Genomic DNA, 24,675 nt, shown 5'->3' with positions numbered 1-24,675 from the left:
GTGTTTGGATTTATTGTGTGACCGGGTTCAGTGAGGTTCGTTCGAACGCGTTTTGTTGTGACTTTTACACGCGGATGTAAACATTCCGTCGCGTTCCACATCGCTAAACCTCGCGGTCGTGTCTACTTCGATACATCGACCGCGACGCGCGGCGAATCAGCTCGTCGTAAGTTTTAGGTTAAGTTAACGTACTTCTGTCAAAATAGTTATCACGATATCGCTATCTGTTACTTGTAAAAGTTACCGATAAAACAGCAGAAACGCGTCTTACTTGAGCAACTGAACTATCCCAATAATTATCCTCGTAATTAAAATTTAAGAGCATCGTGTATCAAGTTTCGGAGCAATAATGTTAGCAACACGATATTAAAAACCTTTACATTAATCTGCTTTAATCTATCAAGATTTTAATATATTTTACTATAAAAGCATCGCGACGTTGAAGTTCTCAAATATACGAAAATAACTCAAAACTCCATTTTGAGCTCCAAAAACGGTTGCCCGTTATCGATCAGTCGCGAGATATCGACGCCCTCGATATCATTGCGAAATGGATGTTTTAAAAAATGAGGACTTTCGTCAGGTGGGCTCAGCCGCGTTAGAAAATGTATATACGGGAGTCACGTATAAAGAATAAAGGTATCCGTTTCAAGGTATCGGATGAAAATTGACATAATTGACACGCTCGCGGAGACATCACGCAGCCAGTTACGTTCCCGCAGTCCTGAATTGTACAGGCGACTGGCGACTAAACTCTCGAGCACGCGCGCGCGCGCGCGCGCACGCGTCCTTCGGATAATTGCTCGATAATGACGAACGAACGCAACGTTCCCAATTGAACGGTTGCGCGAACGTCGAAATGATACACGTCCGCGTAAACAGCGTAACATGCGCGCTGCCGATCAACAATGACGACGACCACGCGAATCCTCGTTGCACGCGAAGAAGCGTCGCGTGTCGGACGCTTACATCAGATTACATATTAGTTTACCTTTTCTTCTTCTTCTTTTCTTTTCTCTCCTTTTGAATCAAGAGAACAGCGCGGGGGTATACTGACGGGAAAGTCCATGCTGACTCTCTTGGCAAAATTCGAAAACTGCTGAATTAAGAATTAATCTTACAAAACTTCGCGCTTGAATAATAGCTCTGCCAATTCGCACGGACCTCCCGGAATTGCAAGACTTTGCATTAATTCTGAATGAAGTAATTTGTAATTAACGGCTCGGCCTGGACTCTCGGCATGGCAACCCAGTGTCTCGCGTTTGCGAAAATGTATTTCTAGTAGTCGCTTCTAGTAGACTCGCTAGAGATACAGGTAGGTCAAGGTACTTATGCTCGCTTTCAAACAGATCGGCGCGGGTATCTTGAGGGAGCCTTTCGAAGCGTTCAACGTTCTGCTGACGAGCGCACCTCAATGGGGCCCGTGCGGATAAACAACATTCCTCGGAAGATGTTACGAGACGTCCTCACGTGTACGCCGTCCGGCGACTCGTAGCTCGCGCTTTGGCCTTTCAACCGGACTGAGATTCAATCGGGTACGTACGAAGGCGAGATTTACGCGCCTTCATGTTAATTGCACAACGCGCTGCCGACCTGTAGAAACGCCCGAAGGCTAACGACCGTGCGTTCATCAGACTCATTATGCGCAATCTGCATAAGTTTTTGTTAGTTGGAAAGCGTGCGAATCTCGATGATCACCGGCTAACCCGGTCAGCCTTGGAACTCTTTTTGCAGAATCAACGCCAAGATACCTAACAGTGACTCCTATTCGGCGAGTTATCGAATTTCCGAATGACGGATTCGAGAGAAACGTCTTGTTCCATTTTTTTTTAGCAAGACGCACGAGAGCGATGGAAGAATTTTTAATTCTCCTTCCGTAAGGCGACGATATCGGTGAATTACGCATTCGCAGAAGTAGCAACAAAAGCTAATTGATCAGAAGCTAACGTACTGGTAATTACATATTCTCGCGTATTTCGCCATGCGGTAATTTACGCGTACGTTCTTGCTCAACATTAGGAACGTCGAGGATTGTCAGTGGAACTGTCCGGAGTTAATAAACGTTTCGCGACGCGCGCAAGCGGTATCGGTTACTGTTTTCTTCGTGATTCCTATAAAAAGTGCGAAGGTTAAGAGCGACTTTTCCCCGAGCGATGTAAGTTCGGTTCGTTATCCGTCCGGGTATATAAGGGGCTCGACGGGGCACGCGTACTTTCAGTCTTACGGCCCGCCGGAATTTGCAAGCGCGCGCGAGCGAGCGAGCTTTGCGAGCCGCGCACACTCGGCTATCAGGATACGGTAAATCACGCAGGTGCGCCCGCCAGCTCCGGATTAGAGCTGACTTCGGCAAGGAAAGAAGCAAATACCGACTCCCGACGAAAACCCGTTTCTCTCCCGGTGAAAGTGTCCGCCTTCAAACTCCATCCGTTCTCCATCTTCGGCCAGTCCATTGTTGCGCTGCGGTTCCACGTTCTTTTTTTCTGTTATCCATGGTAACTCTTGTTAAGCACGCGCGCGACGCGTAATCTCGCGCCGCATTTTATGATAAATTTGCATTATCGACACTTCCGCGAGCGAACGAACACGTACGTAGTTACTTGGATAACATTCCGGTTCATTCGGATTAATCGCGGGCGAGATTAAACATGTATTTACGAGAGTATACATGTATTTATTTTCATTGTATATTGCATACAAATAGACGCGTGCTTATGACGTGCTCAGCGCGTGCTTATAATATAGACTCTTTGTGCTTTTCCGTTTAACAAACTTGTAGATATAAAAACTTTGATATGTTATATGAAGTTTTCGTTATGTTGAAATTTATTTAATGTCTGAGAAAAGCGTCGCTCATTATTATCAAAATGACAAGCTTGTCTGACTTTGCGATAGCAAGCGTTAACATTTCAATATAATTACAATACATTATATTTGCTGTTGCTATATATATTGCAAACTATCGCTGTCTGCCTGTTCTCATATCGACGTAAACACACGCACGAGAGTACGAATGTTGTGTATATCGCACAATGTTAATCTCAAAGTGGAAATTATTATGTGTAACAATATTCATTTGCATGTGAACGCACAGCATTTAAAATAGATTGAAATAATAAATATCGGTAATATATTGAACGATTTATAGAGTAAGAATATCGCAAATAGATTTATTTGTACCTTGCTTTGTTGGTGAAGTTGGCTTGATTCGAAATGGCAAACGAGGTCGATCGTTGGAAGAGAAGAAGCTGCATCGATCGACTAGGCAAATTGGCATCGAGACGTCTGCCGATCCTAGCATGGTTGCCGAAATACAACTCGGAGAAGTTACTTAGCGATGCCATCGCCGGCATCACGGTCGGTCTTACTGTTATGCCGCAGGGACTCGCGTACGCGACGTTGGCCGGCTTAGAACCGCAGGTACAACACAATACTAACTTACGCCTAAAAATGAATTGTTAATCTCACAAATAATATATAATAATCAATCTTTGTTAGATCGAGATTATGATGATTGTTAATAAATTAATGAGTGATTAATTGTTATTAATTGAAATTTATGTTACTTTTTCTAGTATGGCCTTTACTCGGCATTCATGGGAGCAATAGTTTACGTGATATTCGGCTCTTGTAAAGACATCACAATTGGTCCCACTGCGCTCATGGCACTAATGACTCATGATTATGTGCAAGGGAGAAATGCTGATTTCGCCATTCTCCTCGCATTCTTATCTGGCTGCCTGCAATTGCTAATGGCATGCTTACGTTTAGGTACGCTGATAAGCAATAAGAAAATGATTTAATTTAAGTGACCGTCACATGATAGAAACTAAATGGAAAACAAGTATTCCTATTGTAGCGCGCAAGATAAGAGTTGCGCAAAGCGCCATGTACGAGTTTACGCTACTTTCAAGTGTAATTAAATCGATCTTGAATATATTCCTGTTGTGCAATCGGTACTTTTTAACCGTCTAACAAGTATTTGCATTTTATACAAGAACAATTTTGTAGGTGTACTCATAGACTTCATCTCTATACCGGTCACAGTGGGTTTCACGTCGGCAACATCCGTCATAATTGTCGCTTCGCAGCTAAAAGGCTTGCTGGGTCTGAAAATCTCATCGCAAGGATTCCTGGACACCTTGATCAAAGTCTTTCAGAACATCTCCGATGCGAGCCTGTGGGACACTGCGATGAGTGTCACTTGCATCGCGGTTCTGCTGTTTTTCAGGGTAACGCGAAAATCATTATATTCGCTTAACACTCAGTCACACCTATCACTCTCAACAAGCTTCGTACGTCTCGCAGAAAATGAAGGACCTTACACTGTATTCGGTCGGGAAGAATTATCAGCGCGTGATCGCGAAAACGATATGGCTGGTCTCGACGGCGCGGAACGCTATAGTCGTCATCGTCTGCTCCGTCATCGCTTACAAATACGACTCGTCCGAGTCCGAATCTCCGTTCATCCTGACGGGTCCCGTGAGGCCCGGTCTTCCGTCGTTCGGCCTTCCACCGTTCTCCACACGAGTGAACAATCAGACGCTCAGCTTCACACAGATGTGTTCCGAATTGGGTACGTCCATAGTGCTGGTACCGATAATAGCAGTCCTCGGTAACGTGGCTATAGCCAAAGCGTTCGTGCACGAGGGTAAGGTCGACGCCACTCAAGAACTGCTGACCCTTGGCATTTGCAACGTGCTCGGATCCTGCGCGAGCTCTATGCCGGTCACAGGATCATTCAGCAGATCGGCGGTGAATCACGCCAGCGGCGTGAAGACTCCGATGGGCGGGCTGTACACTGGAGTGCTGATTTTACTGGCGCTCAGCCTACTCACGCCGTATTTTTACTACATTCCGAAAGGTCAGGACCAATGCCTTTAATTCTTTCAAGGTCTCGAAAAATTTGAGCATCAAGTGAACTAATTGTGACAGCAAGAATCAAACGTGCGATTACGGAAAATAATTGTTACTTTTTTCTTTTTTGCAGCTTCATTGTCAGCTGTGATCATCTGCGCAGTAATATACATGATTGAGTACGAAGTCGTGAAGCTGATGTGGAAATCCAGCAAGAAAGACCTCATACCGATGTTCGTCACGTTTTCGTTCTGCCTTATCGTCGGCGTAGAGTATGGTATCTTGTTGGGAGTCGGGATAAATCTGATGTTTCTGCTGTATCCCTCAGCAAGGCCTACGATTCACGTCGACAAGTGCGCAGTAGGTAGCAGAAATCCCGAAGAATTATTCTTTTTCCTACTGATTATTCTGCAACGTTAATTGTAGAATCATGAAGAGCGGAGGATTACGTGAGCCTGACGAATGCATCGGATCGTTCTTTAGCAAAATTATCGATTTTACCGCGCGTTTAGTCTCGCGTGTCGATGAAATTTGTGCCACGTTTGTTATAGACCGATCGTGGCGCGGAGTATTTGCTGGTTACTCCAGGAAACAGCTTATACTTCCCAGCTGTCGATTTTATAAAGCAGTCCGTTGGCAACGCCGGCATTAAGCAAGGATCTAGTCAAGTGCCAGTTGTCGTCGACTGCCGATACATTTTAGGAGCAGACTTTACGGCTGCCAAGGTAACGCCTCCGAGATCTCAATGCGCTTAAGTCAATACTTATCGCTTTCTTTCTGATCCAGGGTATAAAAACATTGATCGATGAATTTAGTAATCGCAAACAAGGTTTGTACTTTTACAACCCGAGATCGGACGTCGTGACCGTTTTAAAAGGCGCCTGCGGCGACGAGTTCCAGTACGTCTCGACTCAGGAAGAGCTCTCTTATTTGTTGTCGACATCACAAGGTAATCGAACGATTAATCAGAATTTTAATAATATGTTGGAATCAAAGGTTTATCTTCTTTTCGGGAAGAATGTATATATCAACTCGCGAATTTTTTGATTTTCAGATAAATCTTCGCAACAACTACTCGATCAATCACATGACAAACTACATGCACCTTTAATGTTAGGTAATTCAGAGATGGTCCACAGAAACGCGCGTGGTTCCTGCCACGAGCTCAGCGAGGTTACCAGCACGCTTTTACACGCTACCGCAAGCTGAAACTGAACCTCGTTCAAACAATCTTGTTCACGTTTACAGGAAGAAAAACTGAATTTTATTAAACAGAATGTTATATAGTTACAATCTCTTATTTGACTGATATTAAGCACACGAAATAATAAATTAAAAGCGATGTAGGAAATAAAGTCATTTCTTAATAAAAACATCTTATTCTTACTTCCCTAACGCAAAGAACAATAATTTTTGTAATTTGAAAAGTTAATAATCCTGCTGTCTCACCTAAGCGTTATTTCCGTGATGCGTTATAAATATCTACGTTTCGATCATCTCCACATTTATATATACATATAACGTGTAGAAATCTACCAAGTATACAGTCTTAATTGGCACTTGCACTACTATTGCATTTACAAACGTTGTTAAATAAAACCCATATCACACAACGTAGTGAAGGCACATAAGAGTCCATCACCTGGAAAATTAACGTTATGAAAATATGCGTATTTCGTGTAAATGTAAACTGTTACAGGTGTATAACATCGTAATAATACTCAAAAATATTGCACTCAGGATTATCTTGATATCTTAATCATCTCTATTCATTCATATATTAATCGATAAGATGCATCGTTCATTTTTTTCTTTAAATAAGTTAAATGAGAATTAGTCGCTGTTCTACATGGAGAAATAATGGCGATGCGAATAGCTTCCTTTCGCTTTTTAGAGCTACGTACAATACAGAAGCGTTCAATAAAGACCCGAGACGACGTCCGTCACCTTCCCGCGTTTCGCCATCAGCGAGGAGGTCGTGTTTCTTCGGCCTATCGGACTCTCCTTGATCTGCTGATTCCCAGAGTATTTTCCCGCGTTGAAACGACTCTTGCCGAGACCGAATGTGTCATACGTTCGCCCAGCAAAGATCCCCGATTCGTTCGGTCTGCCGGAGAACTTGTTGCCTATGTTGTCCTTCTGGCAGAAGGAATTGTGCCTCATGCCATTTTGCGATAGTATTATCGGCGAGTCTTCTGGACTGTTCTCGCCCTTGCTCCTCGCGTAATTCAGTTCGTTATGATAATTCCACTCGCGATTTCTCTGTTCCTCGTATAGCTCGTCGCTCCTCAATTGCTTATTGTTGACGTGGCATAGTTCGTCGTTCTTCAGATGCTTGCTTTTGGAAGGGATACTATCTCGCTTTGCCTGTGGAACGTTGGAATACTCGGGGGAGTTACCTCGAAAATCGTCGAGCTTCGTCGATCGTGATCTCGTTAGCTGCCTGTCATCGCGGGAGACCCTGTTCGCCTTCGACTGACGCTTATTCCACTGACTCTGCTCTTGTGTGATGACAATGTCAACCATCGAATCCAGGCCCTCGTCAATCCTGTCCAGAGATTTCGTCAGCAGACTAGGTGACTTTGGCGCGTCGATCGATCGCGGTCGCCTCGTGACGAGGGGCTCCAGATTAAAGTCTGTCACGTAGAAGAGACCGCTGTCACTCTCCCCCTTCGACGAGCACTGATCTTTCTTTGATGACGCGTGATGGGAGACGTGATGGAACGACTCTGACCGGCACATCTTTGATCGCACGGGATCCAGCAGCAGCAGCGTTTGCTCTCGTTTACTGAGACCCTCCGAGATGTTCGATCGTTCGTAATTCTGCAAGCTGCGGTGCTCATCGAAGGAGTTCAGACTCTCGAATTTCCGGATGCGACACTCCACTTTACTACCCGACCGCCTCGACTGCGGACTTGACACATTCGACTCGAGATAATCATGGCTGGCCGAGCGACGTAAGTATTTTCTCTTCTTCTCCACTTCGCTTCTGTACTTGGAGCTGTGCCGATGAATCGTCCGCTGATCGGCCGATCGTCCGGAGGATGTTTCAAACCCCTTGGCAACGACGGACTCGAATTGTCTGTAAACGTTGATTTGTCCGACGTCCGTAATCATTCTCGATCCGTTTGAAACCTCATAGTTCCTCAGCGTTTTCTTGTTCCTCGTGTCGCTCTCCTCAAAATGACGCAGATCATCGAGACTCTTTCTGAACTTGACGTCCACATGATTCGATCCGATTAAAATGGTGTCACTCTTGGCTTGTTTCTGCGACTGATCGACGTTAAGAGTCCTCGTTTGCTCATTGTACATGTGATGATGCTTGCCATTATACTTGAGCCTGGAGGCGCTCAGCAAAGAGTCGCTGCCATCACCTAAGGTCTCCTCCTCGGCTTCTTCGTCGTGAGAGTTGTAGATTTCCGCGTGATCGCCAAAGTCGCAATGTCTGCTAGCCATGATTGTTGACAGGCAGGGAGGGGCTCGCCTGGGCGGTTGTGGGTGCAGAATTGTCGGTACTATCGCTTCTTCCACGTCCGGTCCCTTGACGACAATCTTCACGCTACCTTCTATCGACGTCTTGGACGACCTATGCGGCCCGCCAGGGCTCAGCCTCTTTGTGCCGCTCGAATCCGTGCTGTAATCCTGTTCCTGATTGCCAAAGTAAGTCACTTGCTCACCTTTCATCGGACCCTGAGACACGCTGGAGCCCGCGTTTGATCTTCGCGTCTTCGACACGTCCACGTGTCGGTCTCTCTTGGATACCTTGTCGTACGTATAAGTCTCGGAGTTGTTCACCGAGATCTTCGAATTGGTCCTGTGTAATTTATCGGCGGTTGATTCCTGCCCGTTGCGAACAATCTCCTGATCGGCGTTGGCGCGATGGTTCAGCTCCTGACTCTTATCGCTGAACTTTTCCTCGGCGTCTTTCACGATGATTCTCAGCTCCTCGATCACATCGTCTATCGTCGTTTCCTGATCGTTGTTCTGCGTCGCCGATGCTTTCTGGAGAGCGGTCCTCGTCTGGTGCTTCGTATCTTCGGGGCTGCTGGATCTCTCCGAAGAACTGATACCCTCGTCCTCCGCGTTTGAGGATACCTTTGGACTCTTTGTGGTGGTGAGAACGATCGGCGTCGTGGATTCTTGATTTTGCTGTTCCAGGCTGCGATCGTTCCGCTTCTCGAGCTGCATTTGCAGAAGCGAGACCTTTTTGCTAAGTATCCTGCAGGTTTCCTCGGCGCGCATTACCCTGTGCTGCAGCGCGTCCACGTCTACGCAGTTGTGCGTCCACTTCTGGACTTCCTTGTGCAATAAATCAGTTAAGGCGTCTTCCTCGCACCCGTCAAATTCCCTCAGCCATTCCTGAAGAACCTGCGGCTCTAGGCCAGCTTCGCAGGCTTCAGCCTGCAAAAAGCGGAATATTTTAATATTACATAATAGCAGCAATCGGGAGGAAACCGTTTATTTTTTCTGGCAATATTTCTACGTATGGTGCAATGTATGGAAACACTGGAAGAGCGAGTTTCCGGCAGAACAATGTATACTACTTCTCATCTTTTGCATCGCATAACCGTGCGTAACTTTGATATTAAGATAAGTATTTATAGTGCGCATTACGTTAAAGATAATTGCGCTTTAATTATATCATTTTTGAAATCAAGCATCAAAAGCAAGCTTCTCGCGCTCTCACCTGAATGTACAACCTGGTTTGCGTGCGAGGCGCGGATCTCAAGAAGGCGTTTAGAAACGAGACTCCCGCGACCCTCAGGGCGATCGCCGCCCTGGGAGCTAGAAGGGCGCCCGCCAGAAAACGGAATCTTCCGCCTTCCCCGTACTTGAGCCTCAGCGTCGACACCGCTTCCGAGACGGCCGCGTGTCCACCTGGCGCCTGGCACACTTTCGTCAAGAGCTGCAAACGCACATCGCATATATGTATGTACATCCACATACATCGCTTGAAACTGTATCAAAGAATTCGCCCGCTAAGTAACATGTTTCGTGACAAGTCGCTCATTTTCCACTTGGTCACCGAACATTCGCGTGCATCTTTAATTACACGTTAGGCGGAGTTTCACTGGCGGAACTCCGCTCGATCACGTGCCGTGGAAGTAATTATCCGCCCGGAACGGACGACTGTGCTGATCGTACCGCGCGATATCTGCCTCGCGAGGCAAAACGCATCCTGTGAGGCGGAAAAAGAAAAAGAGCAGGGGATCGCACGCACGTAAAGTTTGCAAATGAAGTCAATGTGCTCGATCGAATAACGTTTGGTGGATAAACGATAAAAACTGGTTCCGGCGGTGAGTACCTCTCGAAATAACGGGTCAAGCGGCCGGTCCAGCTCGACGGCACGTATTACTTCTATGCGAAACACGTGTTTACGAGTGTCCCGATGATACGGAGAAGCAATAACCGAATAACCGAACGGTAGCGTTAACTTGCGTCGTACCGGGCGAGTGACCCACTTTATCCTGTACGATAGCTGTTATTTCTCTCTTTAATTACTTTGCTCTTTCCCGTAATTTACATCGAAAGGCAAACAGAATGGTCTCGCGTACCAATTCGCGTAAAAATCCCGAGATATATCAAATTCACAATTACACTCATTGATTCGTATCCGGGAGGCAAACAATGTGATTTATTACGAAAGGGCGTGAGAATCGCGCGGCAACACGCTTCGACATACTCGCGCGCGACACGACGCTGCTCCGTGTCCGGATCTTCCTTTATTTCTTCTGTTTTTTCGTCTAACGGTATCGCGCCGCTTTGCGAACGGAAGTGGCGATTGTTACCTGAAGAGCCAGAACCCGGGACCGGTTCAGGCTACTGGTTAGACAGACCGCGAGAGCCAGGAGGCCGGGTTGCGCCTGCACTAGCAGCCGTGGCGCATCGGCGCATCGTTCGCCACACGCGGCCAGACACTCGACACATCCCAGCTCATCCAGGGCGGCTCTTCGGGTGCCAACGCGTGGACCGGTCTGCCCCGAGTTCGGTGGCGAGCTCTGGGCCAGTTGAACACCGCGCAGAGTCTCCAGCAACAGGGTGATCCCGTCCGCCGGCGGAGAGGCGAATTCCTGCACGAAGCTGAAAAAGAAATCGCATAGTCAGAGGAAACCGTTGCATTGTGTCCGGATCCAGGACGGAAATTCTCGACAAAAGAAGATGAGAAAGAACAATGACAGGTCTAATCGGCGCTTCGTGCGACTTTAACTTCGCGGAATTGTCACGGATTGCCGTTTTGTGCTTCAATCCAGCATTTTTCGCAAAGCGGCAGCCCGACAGCGGTAGTTACGCCAATGGTAATCATGAGGGGATAGTAACATTCTCACTCGTCGGATTAAAAAAAAGGAAGAAAAGAAAAAAAACGAGGACGAAAAGGAAAATCGTCGCGTAAACGTCGGAGATATTGAAATGCGACGAAAAAAGCCGGTAATTACATAATTATGGAGCTCCTCGAGGAGCTCGACGAGGAGACCGAAGCCGGTTTATGCGCGTGTGCAAGCCCGGCGAGTTTCCTCCGCGAGATTGTCACCGAGAAGCGAGTACGGGACGACGGGCTTCGTGACTGGACGTGGAGGAATCGATCATCGCTGATATACGGAATACATTAACGAAGTGGAGGAAAGAGACAGCTCGCTTCGCCACGCCAGGCCACGCCACGCGGGGATAAAATTGCCGCAACGTGCACCGCCGACAGACGGGCAGACGAAGAGATCCGCGGTATCATTTACGGAAATTGTCAGAACCTACACACCACCACCGGATGAAGATGAGGCTTCACTTCTCCCTGCTGCGTCCGGGCAGCCGCGGAGGGAAGTGGGACTCGGTCTCGGTCGTGCTCGTTCCAAGTTAACGAGGCGAATCGCACTGCCAAGCCGTTTGATACGGCTCGAATAACTCAGGAGTCCGTAAAACGCTCCGTAACTCCGTAGCGCGCGCGCACGATCCCTCGATTGGTACGTCTTTGGTCGATTCTACATGTGCGTATCATGTAAATCAAGCCTCGCTAGTGCCTTCACGATCGATCCGGAGTATCTGTTTACCCAGTCTCCGATTCCGTCGTTTGCGCGACGAACGGAGAACACAACGAGGCAGTGCGTTCCCACTACGACTTGTAACGTTCACGGTACCTTAAGGTGAGCAGGTGTTTAAAGACGAGGGAAGTACATGTTACACCTGTCACACCTGACAAGTCCGAGTAGTCGAGAGTACTCGGTGATTTTTTCCCCGATTTTGTGGAAACGACGAGCATCGAACCCGTAATTGACAAGCGTTTCTTGTCTCCTTCGCTTTCTCGCTTTGACGACACATGATCGGTATGTGTCGGTTTAGTTTCCTTAATTGCGTGGCTTGAAAGCCGCGCAATGGCATACAGGAAGAGGCCTTTCTTTCGTGGCCTCCGCATGCGTTTTACGGGAATGCGCAATGCCGCGTGCTCAAGTTCAGCGCCGTGAGAATCGCATTGTACGACAATGAAAGTCTCTGTTCCTCGTACAGGAGATTCACGAATTGTCTACATTTCTTCAACAGCGAAACGTGCACCGAATTCTTGCGGCTCGTCAGTTACTGCGCATTGTTCCGAAAAGGATAAAGAATTCGAATGCGCAGTTTCGAGAAAGAATGCACTCGAGGACGCTCCGTCGAGAATCGATCGCAGAGCTTTTACCAAATTCAACATAAAGATTGCTTGATCAAGCATTCGAATCCCCTGGCAGGGATCCTCCCAAGCGCGCAGTGTCGCGAGTAACGTCGTTGCGCAATGTTCCCCGTTACCCATCGGCATACAGCGTATAGCGCAAACAGCACAGAAAGGGAATGATATTTACGTAAATCGTAAATTAAGCGCCATTCTCCTTCTCTCTTGTGACCGACTGGCATGTTTTTCGGCTAACGAGGATCCTCGAGATCGACGCAATCGCCAATTACTGCATGCAATGCTGAGGAAACAATGCTGAGAACAATGTCCACGGTTACTTCATACCGCGCTGAAACGATTCTCGATCGAATGAAAGTGTCTACTCTGCGGTACCGCAACATTGAGCTCCGGTTGCGTCGGAAAAGAAGCGAGCGTTTGCGTCGAGAGGAACATCCTCGCCGGATGCGCTGCGGCGCCCAACGTTAACGGCGACGTTAACGTTAACGGCGCGCAACGCACCGGAAAAACGCCGCTTCAGCGTCGCGTCTAAACGCGAATGGGCCCGTATATGTGCGTTTTAAGACGCACGGTGAATCGGATGCATTGCGGGGAACATGCAAATGAGCATTAAACGCCTTCCATGCGATCTGCTGTGCGGTCTACGGTCCCTCGCGTTCAAACGCGACAAAGGCGAAGGCGAAAGGTGGAGGGAAGACGACTGCGGTTCTTCCCTCCTCAACAATGGGCGCATTATGTTACCGGCGCGTGTTATGCATAACGCGCGTACGCGGTATCGCGATACGCGCCGCCCGAGTACGTGCACGAAATACGAAGGACCCAGCGAGCGTCAGCCTTTGTCAGCCGTGTCCGTAAAAAAAAAGAAAGGAAAAGAAACGAGACGCCCGGCGACCGCATTTGGAGAACGACGCAGAAAACGAGAGAGCTCCGAGGACGACGACGAGAGTGACAGTCAAAAGAGGAAAGGATAAACGTCGGCGGCGGCTGTGATGTCCGTCAAGCCAAACGCTCTCTCGGGCGTTAAAATAGACGCGATCCGTTTAAATCCTCTCCTCTCAACTGGATAATCCGTCCGCTCTCGTCCTTTCCGTCGCGTCGCGCTTAAGAGGGTTGCGCAACCGCGCGGATTCCGCGAGCCACGAAGGCGATGGAGCCGAGATGGACCGATATCGTCTTCAATAAATCGTTGATAGAGTTGGACAGCTCAGTGTCCGCGAAAGAATGGATAGCGAGAATGGCCGTGGATGGTATACACCGTGCGTCGCGATACACGCGGATGGCACATGAATATTGATAAAGCGTGAAGCATTCACGTTAGCGGCGAACGTCTCCCGCTCGTTCCGTAATGGATACACCCAATATTTACGGTATAAATTTATGGTAATGTATGTATATAACTCATGCACATATGCAACGCCCGTGATACGCTCGCGCTGGGCATCGCGCGTCTCTCCTTTTAACGCCGCTTATCGCGCGACGGAGACGTCGTCCCCGTCGTCTGCTGCTTCGTATTATAATTCCGCAATCCCGCATCTTCCAGCTTTGCACAATCGTTTCCATATCCGAGAGTAATTCTGTTGCGCCGAGTCTATCGCAATGCAGCGCGGAAGTGTAAGAATCGCTTCACCGTGAAATCACGACTACGATTTCCGCCAATGCAACTCGCCGAAACTTACCGCAGAATGGAATAATTAAAACTAACAAAATCAAAAACAAAAATATCTCTTGGGCATTCTCTACGCGAGAATATATAATAATAATAACGTCGAAGCCAGTCGACAAATGATGTGCGGTACCGAGTTAACCGAGTCATAATTAAACGGCGGATTAATCGACAAGGTGTACAAGCGTGCTTGACGGCAGCCACTTTCGAGGACAATGCAGAAGAAACGGGATGCGGCCAGCACAATGTACAGAACCCCGTACAATGAGGTACAATGCAACACGAGGGGGCGAGGGAGGCAAGATGCGCTTGAGAGGCAAACGGGTACACCGTACAGCGGCGGACGATGGCAGACGTATCGGCGAAAAGGCAGCGCGGTATCTGATATCGTCGTGAAATATAAAAAAGGAGAAAAAGATGAAGGTCCCGCGTTTTTCATCTACGCAGTAGGAAGCGGTTATGCATTCGCCATTACGTCGAGCGGAAGCACCTGTGGGCTATGAGCGTACCACGACGGGTTCGGTGCCCGGTCGAGGCTTCGCCTCCGAGGCGACTGATGCGCGAAAGGGGAGAGAGAGAGGAAAAAAAACGAAAGGAAGGGGCGGTCGAAGGATTTCCCTGTTTGCCTCGTGCCTCGTTTTCATCCTTCCCCTCTCGCGCTAATTAATTAAGACGATCCCTCAAACGCTAATTAGCGAGCGGGCCCGCATCGCGCGTAGAAGACCTCCGTTGCGGTTTTCCGTATCGTCGCCTCCGTTTCGCTTCTTGTACTTCGCGTTTCCTTCTCTTTTCCTTCCGCGCTGCTGCTACCGCGCTGTAAGAGATGCACCGCGTAGCGGATACCTCTTCCATCGGGTCGGGTACGTACGTGGATCTCGTTGCGTTAACGTGTATTGAAAGGAGAATCTATGCGGGTCTAGTGAACAAGAAGGAGCAATTAGTTTTCCAGTTATCCTTTGTGTATCGTGTTGCATTGAATAAAGCGAAAATTAAATATAACTATATAAATCATATGTTAAATATGATTTTTTCGCAGACATGTATGTTTAATTTTTTTAAATTATATGCAGAGAAATTAGTCTTGTTTAATTATAAGAACCGCTTTTCTAGAAATACGTTTTATCTAACATTTCTTAAAGCAGAAAGTTGATCCTGAATCTCTACTTCTGGTTCCTGGATTCCTAATTCTTAAATCTTTCGTGACAGTTTCAAGTTTCTACGGCTACTTTCGCAGAGAAGAGCCGTATCTTCTTCAGCGCGAGAAAATAAAATATAAATTCTAAGCATGTTATTTCTTCTGGACTGGATTCTATCACGTGAAAGTGGATTGATTTAATTTTATGCTATCAGTCTCATCTAATTCGATGCAACTTCCGCCCGAGCCTGTAAAATTTTTCCTCGAGAGCTTCCTGCATCAAGGCACATACACTCGATGACCGTAAATTTACTAGAAAGTTGCATCGTGCGCGCGTCCACACTTTACAAACGAGCCAACATAATCGACGACAGCAATACGACGAGACAGAGCGAAGTGGCACAAGACAGCAACCGGACTTGATAGATTCGCTTCTCGATATCGCATTAATTTATTCATTCGACACATCATACGTATCTTATCAAAAACCTTCTGTTTTTTCAAGCGGTCATTACGCAACCACTGCAGAGAAGCAGCTTCGAGGAAGAGGAAGAGGAAGAAGGAAAAGCAAATGCGAACTTTCCACCTTAAAGACGAATCCATTCCGTACGTGACTCACAAGAACGAATCCACGTGAAGAACATGATTGAGCGCTCTAATGGGACTTCAGTAAATGATACACCTGTCCTCCTGGCTGTTTCGTCGAAGCGAAGGGATGCAGCACCGGATCGGCATCTGCGCCGATCAGTGCACAAACATTATACAGTTAGTCGTAATATCGGCATTCGGTTATCCGTGGCCGCTACTTACGGGTTATCCGGCAACATTCAGAGACGCAGCGCATTATAACTCATTTATCTGGGACATTCTCGTCCGCCACATGACGCACGAGCGAACTGCGAGCAAAGGATAGAGCCGTCAACTCGCTCATCGCTCCAAAACGCGTGACCGGTGTGAGACCCGGCGACAGCCCTCGGAAGAATTTCATATTAAACGTTGACTTTAATCGCATCTGTTGGCCTAACGGATTTACGCTCTTCTCGCTTTTTCGTCCCTCTCTCTCTCTCGCTTTTTTCTCTTCCTCTCGAGCGGAACGTACGGTCGCTCATCCACGCCGTGTAAAGCGTTCGTTAATCGAGAAGCGACAATATACGCGTCGGCGCTTTTAATTGGATTGCGCGGCCAACTGCGAATCGCGTTTATCGCGCGATTAAACATGTCGGATGCACGAGATATTCAGCATCTCGCGTGCAATACTATGACGTATAATTCCACGTGAAACACGGTTGCTCGACTGTCGAAACAGTGCCTGAGAGAAAAATGTATTGTATTTATGAGATTAACGTCTCTAACATTTTATGTAACAAATCATGACATCTCATTAATGTTTTATAATTGCAGCAAAAAAATCAATGAAACTCGCTGCCTCGTATTGTGCAATACACGCGCGTTTCGTCCTGGACAATTTCATTCTTTCGCTGGACCAATTGCAGTTAAATTTCTCTCTCCTATGATGATCTTCTCTCTTGTTTCGTGATTACTGATTACGTCGAATCGAATCAGAGATGCCGTCTCGCGCCAATGCACGTTAAGCGTGTGTATCAGAAATGCGTAAGGAGGCCGAGAAGATGGTCTCGGTGGATTAGGTGCTGTCCGTTACCGTGAAAAATACAAACTTGATTCGCTGGGGAAACGAAATTGCTATCGCAACGCAATTACTACGGTCAATTAGCCGGGTGTCTCGCGGCCGCGATTACAGGCGCTACGTCGAATCAATATGAACAAATCCCGCGCCTCGTGCCTTCGTCCCAGACGAAGATCATCGATCTTCCGATCTTTGCGGTGCGAGTCAATTGGCACAGGCGGAGAGAGGCGTAAATTTTCACGATAACGCGCGATTGTAAATCATCTGCGGACTTAACGGACGCTTAATGCCGCGCACGGTTGCGTATTCTGCCCCCGGCGTCATTTTCACAACTTTGCAAATATTTTACGGAACGTATACATGGTGTGAAATTATAATTGATTTTTTAAATTGTATCTCGTTTGTGCTTCAGGCAAGCAAGAGGATTAGCGTTCCAACTAATTTTGAGAAGAAAAGAAATCATCCATTTTACGTTCAAGTGCTACCTTCTTTTTCAGTACACGTGAATTTTTCATTGCAAACGGAGTCTGATCGACTAGCCTCGGAATTAAGAGAATTTTGATGAAGAGCAAACGTTTAGGATATCTCGCGCATTGGCCCAGCTACTCGTACGTGTAAAGACATTAAAAGTAACTGTAAAGTCTGCGTCCGTTGCGCCTGCTCCTTTTAGCCTGTTCGATGAATATAAACGCGCGATTTCTCGCGCGCGTCGTATATTATCCCCGACGCGAACTTGAATTAAAAAATTCCTGCGTCGTGGAAAAATTCGCACAAATGTGGGAATTTGGTCTTCTACTGGTGGCCTTGGTTGATTTAAACGCGTACTTTGTCCGATTTATACCTCGTGTCTTCTCCTCGCGGGATGAGTATCTGCGATCTGCCGTCATTAGTTCCAGCCAAGGAGCACGAACAGCGCGAGAGTACGTTTTGATCGTTCGCAAATAATTCATAAGCGGCTCTTCCGTGTGCGTGTCGCGTATGTAGCCCCGGAAATTCGCTGTGCTTTGAGAGAGTGAAACGATCCGCGTTTTACAAATACGAATATATATAAGCAAGCACTTCCTCTTTAGAAGGAAGTCCTCCAATTATTTCATGGCCAGCATGGTGCGAGCAAGTACAATAAACAGCTCAAAGAGATACTATAGGAACCGGCAGCGCAAAGACACTATCTGTACAAAAGTTTTCAGTTTTAATGAGAGAACGTGACTAATTATCACAGTAAACGGTTTCGTAAACTTACCTGGGAAAAGCAAGCCTAAGGTCGGCTCGGAGTTTGTTCAGCAACTCGCTGACCGACGTGAATTGTCGCAGGGTCATCTCGCCGCTTCCGGATGCATAGCCGGAACTCGAACTGGTTGTCGATGGCAAGGTACCCTGGGAGTCCTGAACGGTCCCCAGTGGCCGTCTTCCCCATCGTCTCAGCGCGATCGCGTAGTCCTCGGCGTTGTACGTGGGCGGCCTCAAACGTTCCTGCAAACAAGTCGATTATTAATGAAATTGTTTAAACTAGTGTTTAATTAATTGTTACTATAAAATTCTTAAATTGCTTAATCTATATAATTAATGTTTCCTATATCAGAGATTTCCAAAGTAATATAATTATTCGCATCTACATTGAATGTCTACAATAAAATCGTCAACACAGCGACGAAAGCGGAACGTCTTCGAGCTAATTCATTAATTCACGTGGAATTAGAATTGCGAGTTGTTTCCTCGTGTTACGTCGAGCGAATCCCGAAGAGCGCGAATTATTGCCGCTTGCAAGTATGAAATATTCATGTTGGAGGGTAAGAAGATATCTGCGTTAATTTCACGGCGCTTCCGATCGTAAATCGATAGGATCATAGTGATTATCGCCTTTTCTCGCTGTCCATAAGCTACGGCACGGGGCTGGAACCGGTACGAGGATGGATACTGACCGATGAAACTATCGCCGATCAAAATCAATCGCTCATCGACCACGTGTTGTCTTGATTCACCGGCGTGTAGATTTATACAAATTTATCAAAGTTGTAATTAGGAGAAAGCAGTTCCTTTTTTTCTGAAATCTTTTTCTATCATCTGTAATAATAATTGTCAGTCCGCTTTGATGTAGTATTTGATGTTCGTTATGATTACGCAAACTTAAAAAATTTAATAAACTTAATATAAATAAATTTGTTTTTCGTTTTTGATTGTGACGATAAGAAATGCATGAAGATGTTTTCCCACATTTAACCATTCCATTCAGAATCGAAGCGATCCTTATCGACGATGTTTTCTCGGTAATACACGCCATTGTATTTTACTTCGCGCGAGTAAATTACGTAAAATTGATTTACTTTCATGCTTACGGTTTATGCGGAATGTATAAATTATGAAGCAATTCGCATTTGCGTACACACGGAAGCGCTATGAATTATTCAAATGAACTAATTACATTCAGAATCCTTCCCATAAGCATTCGTACGGTTCCCCTGTCAAACGATGCGCGGCGATTAGTTGAACATTTTGAGGTCTCGTTATTATTAGCAATCACTGATGAGTATATCTGGAAAACTATGATTACCCGGATAAAAGTAAAATTTTATTGTCAAATCCACGTTTGATCTCTGATCTGATTGGAGAATAATCGGGAAGAAAAAATATAAAAATTCACTTGCAATTTCGCGATGAAGCTTCTCGTTTGTGGTCATATCGGCACCGTAACGCATCGTAGCTGCAGCGATACTACCCGACCGAATATCAAACATGGTTGATGAAATGCGCAGAGAGAGTTTCAAGAAGAAAAAAGCCGGAAGACTTTCCTGGGGAAGCCAGATTTAAGATAATCATGACAATTAACAATTATGGTCTATGATGGCCAATATCTCAACATTTACGATGTCTTTATTTCGGCTTGGCTCTCTGCATGACGCCGTGACGATAAACGATAATATTAGATGGCAATTACGGCCGCAAATATTAATTAATGATTCGCTCGTTGATTAAGCTCACAGGGTTGCGTTTGCGCTTCATATTTCTTACCTCTCGCCGAGCGCTTCGAACGTCGATAGAAGAAAACGCGGATTTAGTACGCGCGGACGCGTATAAAATTGACGACTTGATAGTCGAAAGTGTCGTTATCAACATTCACGTTCTTTTTACGCATCCTTTCCGCGGCACCGAGTGAAATCGCCGCGCGGACTTTCCCGCAACGACGGAGCACGCGATATCTCGTCACAGTCGATCTAATTTTGAGCTCATCCGTACGCGCGTGCAATTTCCATTTTCATTCGTCGCATCGGACAATTTCGATCGCTGGTCGCTCATGAAACTTGTAAACGTAAACTTTCACGTACGTTAAAGTGAAAATGCATAGGTCGGCGATGGGCGGCGTAACGTGCGGCGGTGATTTGCCGGATTACCGTGTGTGATCGATACACCCCTGCGATTAATCAAGTCGCTCGTGGATAATTAACGTCACTCTCACGACTCGACATATACAGAGACGTCTCACAAAATTCAAGAGTGGAATTCAACGTGCATGAGCAAAACGCGTTCGCCACACGAGCGGCACGATGATATTGAAACACACATCAATCAATTGCAAAAAAGAAATGATCGTTTTGTGGGCACGAGAATGCTCATGCGTACTCGTTGATCGCAATATGTATGGCGAATCGTCAATCAACGGTAAAGATTGCGGGAGAAACGCGCATCCACGGGGAGGACATTCACGGGGAGGCGTCCCGAGATGTATAATGCAATACAATCGCAGCTGTACGCACGTATGCCGTTGGCAACAGGGTCAAGACAGAAAATGACTTTGCTACTTTGCGCTACTCGAGAGGCCACGGCTATTCTCTTAGCATTAATGTTCCCTTTCTTGTCGCGTGTCGAGCTAGGCGAGGCAAGGCGATGGAGTTCTCACGGTGTTGCCGTCGCAAAACGAGGATCGCCAATCATCCCGCCGATCCCCGACCCGCCCCCTCTGTATTTACTCAAAGTTGAAAGATATGCTAATCAAAAGCGTATCCTGTGCCGCCGGTCATCGCCGTGCGTGCGTGCGTGTGGAGAACGATCGCGCGCGTTTAACGCGACTCCGGTTACACCGTAAAGCTTCCGCGCGGCGTTTACACGCCGGCAGACCGCGCGCGACACGCGACACAATCGCTCCAACGTTGTTTCGTTGCAGGAAAACACCGCAGTCTACTTAGCGTGGTGGTTTCTCTCTTTCTCTACCTTTTCCGGTTGCGGTCCCCACGGTTTCACGACCAGCAGCTCCTCCTCCGCGTTGGGCGCCATGTCCGACTCGCTGAAAAAATCACAAATGGATTAGAGAAGCAATCGTGAATTTCCTACTTCGCTACAATTTGTGTATTTTGATTGAAGAAAAAAACAAGCGTATTTATTAAGACAATTTCATCATCGTTCGATTTTTAATAGTCACGCGCAGAGCAAGAGCTGAAAAGAGGTCTCAGAGTAATCAATGCGATTCCAATAACGCGCGTGGCCGGCAAACCTCGAAACCTCGAGCGATCGAGGCGATTCGACGGTTTCTTTAATTGGCAAGCTGTCGATCGCCCGCTGTCACGGAACGGCTCCACGGAATCTGCTTCGTGGTATTTTCGAACGGTACCTCACTCACTCGGCGCAGTGCGTTCCGCCAAACGAGGCTCTGTGCGTGCGCATCGCGACGACTTGCAGGAGCGAAATTTTAATTTCACCGGTCGCTTCGAGATTGTCATTCCAAGACTGCGACATCCTCTATCAAAGAAACTGATTCGACGAATGGCGCGGGGGCCGCGCGAGTTCGTTAATAATTTTTCATCGGTGGCGACGATCTACGGGACTGAATTATTCATGGTGATTGCACGCAATCTTGCGCGTACATATGCGCGCTCGCACGATTGTATTAGCGTGAGGGACCCGATGGATTATCACGCGGCTTCGTGATTGCGCTTCGCACCTGCCGTCCGCGCGACGCGGATAATCTTATCCGCCGATATAAAGGCAAAACTCCTCTCCGGCGGGTGCTAGGCATTTCACGGTTCGGTGGCCGCGTGGCGCAGTGATTCCCAGCAGATACGGGGACACGGACCACGGATGCTTAGCTTTCTGGGTTATCCACGGGGTAGTAATAATGGAAGTCACGATCGCCGCTCCGATCTGCGCGCGAGCGACGGGCAGAGACCTGTAAGCGGATCTTCCACGTGCAGATGATCAGAAACGCGCATCGTGATGCGCTCGTGACGTGCCCGCTTCTCTCGTCCGCTCTCGTCACGTGACCTCACGAATCGCCGCGGTGATCCCCCGTGATTCCGATTCGACTCGAAGATCGCCACTCGCGATAATAACGCCGCGTAGCGAATTGCCGCATCGCGGACGGAGATTGAGGTGCGATCTGACCACACGTTGCTCGCCTTTGATTGGTTAAATCCCGATTTCCAAATCGCAATCTCAATCTCCAATGCGCCGGCAAATCGCCGATAAGCGACAGGTTTTTCAAGCCGGTCGCGTCACCGCAGCGCAGCGCGTCGTGAGATTGTCGCGCGAGGATTGATGAAGTAAGGTCCCGCAAGAAGCAATTCAGAAAAAGGGACAAAACTGTGACAAATGAGCCAGGCTGCGACTCGGTCTATAGTTATCGGCGAGTCTTGCTTTTCGCGGATATCGGCTCGATAAATATCGAACGTCGCGAGACGAGATCGATCTGCTCTCTTGGACGTTGCGCGTGACCTGCCCTTGCGGAAGCGCCACGAATGCGTGCGTGCGTGCGTGCGTGCGGGTACGCTCGAAACACGTGCTTGGATATAACTCGGAGGAAAAGGTAGCCGCCGCGCGCGTAAGCACGTATACCCTCCACCTCGGCTCGCGGAGACAGCCGAGGCATTGACCCGCGCGCGAGCGGTTAGTCACGCATACGCACGCGTGTATCACTCGATGCGCGCATCCCGCGTGCCTGCTACTACACACGTGCACCGTCGTGCCGTGCTTTAATAGCGTTAAACGGCCCACGCTCCCTCCACGGACCTCGCTTCGCGACCGCCACCGCGCATCTAGACAATTCACCACCGACGAGTGTCGAGCTGCAGATTCCCGTAATGCACATTTAGCTCGTGGCGTTATCCGCGATGGAGCACGTGATACCGTTTGCAGTTATATATTGTGCGTCATATAAATTGACTTAAATAACAATTGTACGCGAAGAAACGGCCCGTTTCCATGGCGCCTGAGATGTGTACACTGCATTTGTGAATCGACCGTTAATGCACGATTATTCCTTTAATCAACGACATCTCGTGATGCAGGAAGCACCAAAACGTTCCTCGTTAGATCCGCGCGCGCTAGCGGTACAAGCTCTTCTCAATAAGAAATCCCATTACCGGGAAAAATGGCTTCCGGCACCCGGCAGCGATCGGGATGCCTCCGACCGATCGAAGATAATTAATGCGCTCGATTGTACGAATATATACGCACACGGGCACGCGGTCGGCCGCGCGCAACGAGGAGCAACGCGTTTACGGATGCATAGCGGGACGCGCAGAGGCGCCGTGATTCCTCGAGATCTCGCGTCCGCCATCCGGCGACAATCGCGATGAAAAGTCTCTCGCGCGAGCGAGAGCGCGTAACGTCGTTCATCTCCCGGCGGCTTGATCGTCGACGCGATTCACGAGTTTCCTCGCTTCGTGGATTCGATGGTTCTTCCGCAGGAGAGTACCTTGACATTCAATTAATATAAATCTAGATGGATTACACCTATTATTGATTTACGTCACGTTACTACATTTATGTATCGCAACGAGCTGCAAGAACATTCGGTGCACTCGTAACGTGATTTACGAGGCAATAGTTTCAAGGCGAAGTGTCTCTCTGTCGCCAAATGATCGTCCGGTAATAACGCGGTTTCCTTTGACGCGGCTTGACCGCGAGTGGCGTTTCTAAAGACTCTCTTTACGGAGAAGCACGTGGAGGGGCTTCTCCCGTTCATTGTCTAGAAAATTGATAGGTACCGCGGCGTGTAACGAGGCGCCGCGACTCGTTAAAGCGATCATTCCCGGTCTGGTCGAGGCATTGCACAACGAAAAATACCGGTGGATCTAATATCGGATCGTCGACTCGCCGGTAACAAGCCGGCTCGAGTTTGTTCCGATTGTTTAATACTACCGTGAAAACTAGTTTCTCTCTAGTAGAAAACGATGCGGGGCTTCACAATTAATCGAGCCGAAAAATTTCGAGGAGCATCTCCAATCGGGATATCCGTCCGCGAGGTGGATACGCGCGAGATAATGGAAACAGCTTTGCGGATCCGTGTTTCACGGATTATTGGGAGTTATGAGAGGCGCGCAGCGCGCAAGTCGCGCGGGACGGGGTCATCGCGAGGATGACCACGGGAACGCGGGGAGGAGGACATTGTGAGCATCACGATGCACGTAATGCCCCGTTCGCATGGAGCGCTCGCTCGGACGGGCATCAGATACATCGCGACGCGGAACGGAGCGGAGGAACGCGGCCGGGCGGCCGCGGAGGAGAGGCGCCACGATTCCCCCGAGAGAGAGACCCAGGGATCGTCGATCTTGACGGCCATTAGCGGAGCCCGGTACATGCGAGTCCAGCGGGATTTTTCCGTTATGACCGTTCCGGGAGCTATGCACGGGTGGAATGCTAAACGCGCGACGCGATGTGCCCGGAAACGCACGGTCGCTCGCTTGCTCGGGGAGTCCTCCGTACGTCGATTCCTCGCCGATCTGCGCCGATCGGATCGG

The 24,675-nt window shown here is 48.0% G+C and overlaps 2 protein-coding genes across 5 annotated transcripts in view; one reads left to right on the top strand and one right to left on the bottom strand.

Moving 5' to 3' along the window:
* Window positions 1-15: 15 nt before the first annotated feature.
* LOC105282851 (sodium-independent sulfate anion transporter) lies at window positions 16-6,221 on the top strand. 3 transcript variants are annotated; one of them, XM_011345127.3, is made up of 10 exons: window positions 16-166; window positions 1,350-1,535; window positions 3,196-3,417; window positions 3,573-3,768; window positions 4,009-4,229; window positions 4,306-4,861; window positions 4,988-5,214; window positions 5,406-5,579; window positions 5,641-5,803; window positions 5,909-6,221. In XM_011345127.3, exons 3-10 carry the CDS (start codon window positions 3,211-3,213, stop codon window positions 6,061-6,063), a joined length of 1,899 nt encoding a protein of 632 aa, XP_011343429.1. In that variant the 5' UTR covers window positions 16-166; window positions 1,350-1,535; window positions 3,196-3,210; the 3' UTR covers window positions 6,064-6,221. The 3 variants fall into 3 exon arrangements, with proteins under 3 accessions (XP_011343429.1, XP_011343439.1, XP_011343447.1); XM_011345137.3 differs by having other exon boundaries at window positions 18-35; XM_011345145.3 differs by lacking the exons at window positions 16-166; window positions 1,350-1,535 and adding an exon at window positions 1,578-2,492.
* LOC105282840 overlaps window positions 6,100-24,675 on the bottom strand; it is a 30,924-nt gene continuing 12,348 nt past the window's right edge. For both annotated transcript variants that reach the window (XM_011345104.3, XM_011345112.3), the window contains exons 2-6: window positions 21,152-21,224; window positions 18,189-18,418; window positions 10,644-10,935; window positions 9,542-9,760; window positions 6,100-9,255 (exon numbers count right to left, since the gene is read on the bottom strand). In XM_011345104.3, coding sequence (XP_011343406.2) covers window positions 6,772-9,255; window positions 9,542-9,760; window positions 10,644-10,935; window positions 18,189-18,418; window positions 21,152-21,224 — 3,298 coding nt within the window. In that variant the 3' untranslated portion in view covers window positions 6,100-6,771. The remainder of the gene's footprint in view (window positions 9,256-9,541; window positions 9,761-10,643; window positions 10,936-18,188; window positions 18,419-21,151; window positions 21,225-24,675) is intronic.

Source organism: Ooceraea biroi, chromosome 4 (genome assembly GCF_003672135.1).
Source record: "Ooceraea biroi isolate clonal line C1 chromosome 4, Obir_v5.4, whole genome shotgun sequence".
Lineage (NCBI taxonomy): Eukaryota > Metazoa > Arthropoda > Insecta > Hymenoptera > Formicidae > Ooceraea > Ooceraea biroi.
The sequence above is the reverse complement of the archived record's forward strand: the minus strand, read 5'-3'. Positions and strand labels throughout refer to the sequence as shown.

Excerpts from the sequence above, each read along its gene's own strand:
- LOC105282851 (XM_011345127.3), top strand. The coding sequence starts at position 3,211 with ATGGCAAACGAGGTCGATCGTTGGAAGAGAAGAAGCTGCATCGATCGA. Across the intron at positions 3,418-3,572 it reads TGGCCGGCTTAGAACCGCAG|TATGGCCTTTACTCGGCATT; the intron begins GTACAACACAAT and ends TACTTTTTCTAG. Across the intron at positions 4,230-4,305 it reads CGGTTCTGCTGTTTTTCAGG|AAAATGAAGGACCTTACACT; the intron begins GTAACGCGAAAA and ends TACGTCTCGCAG.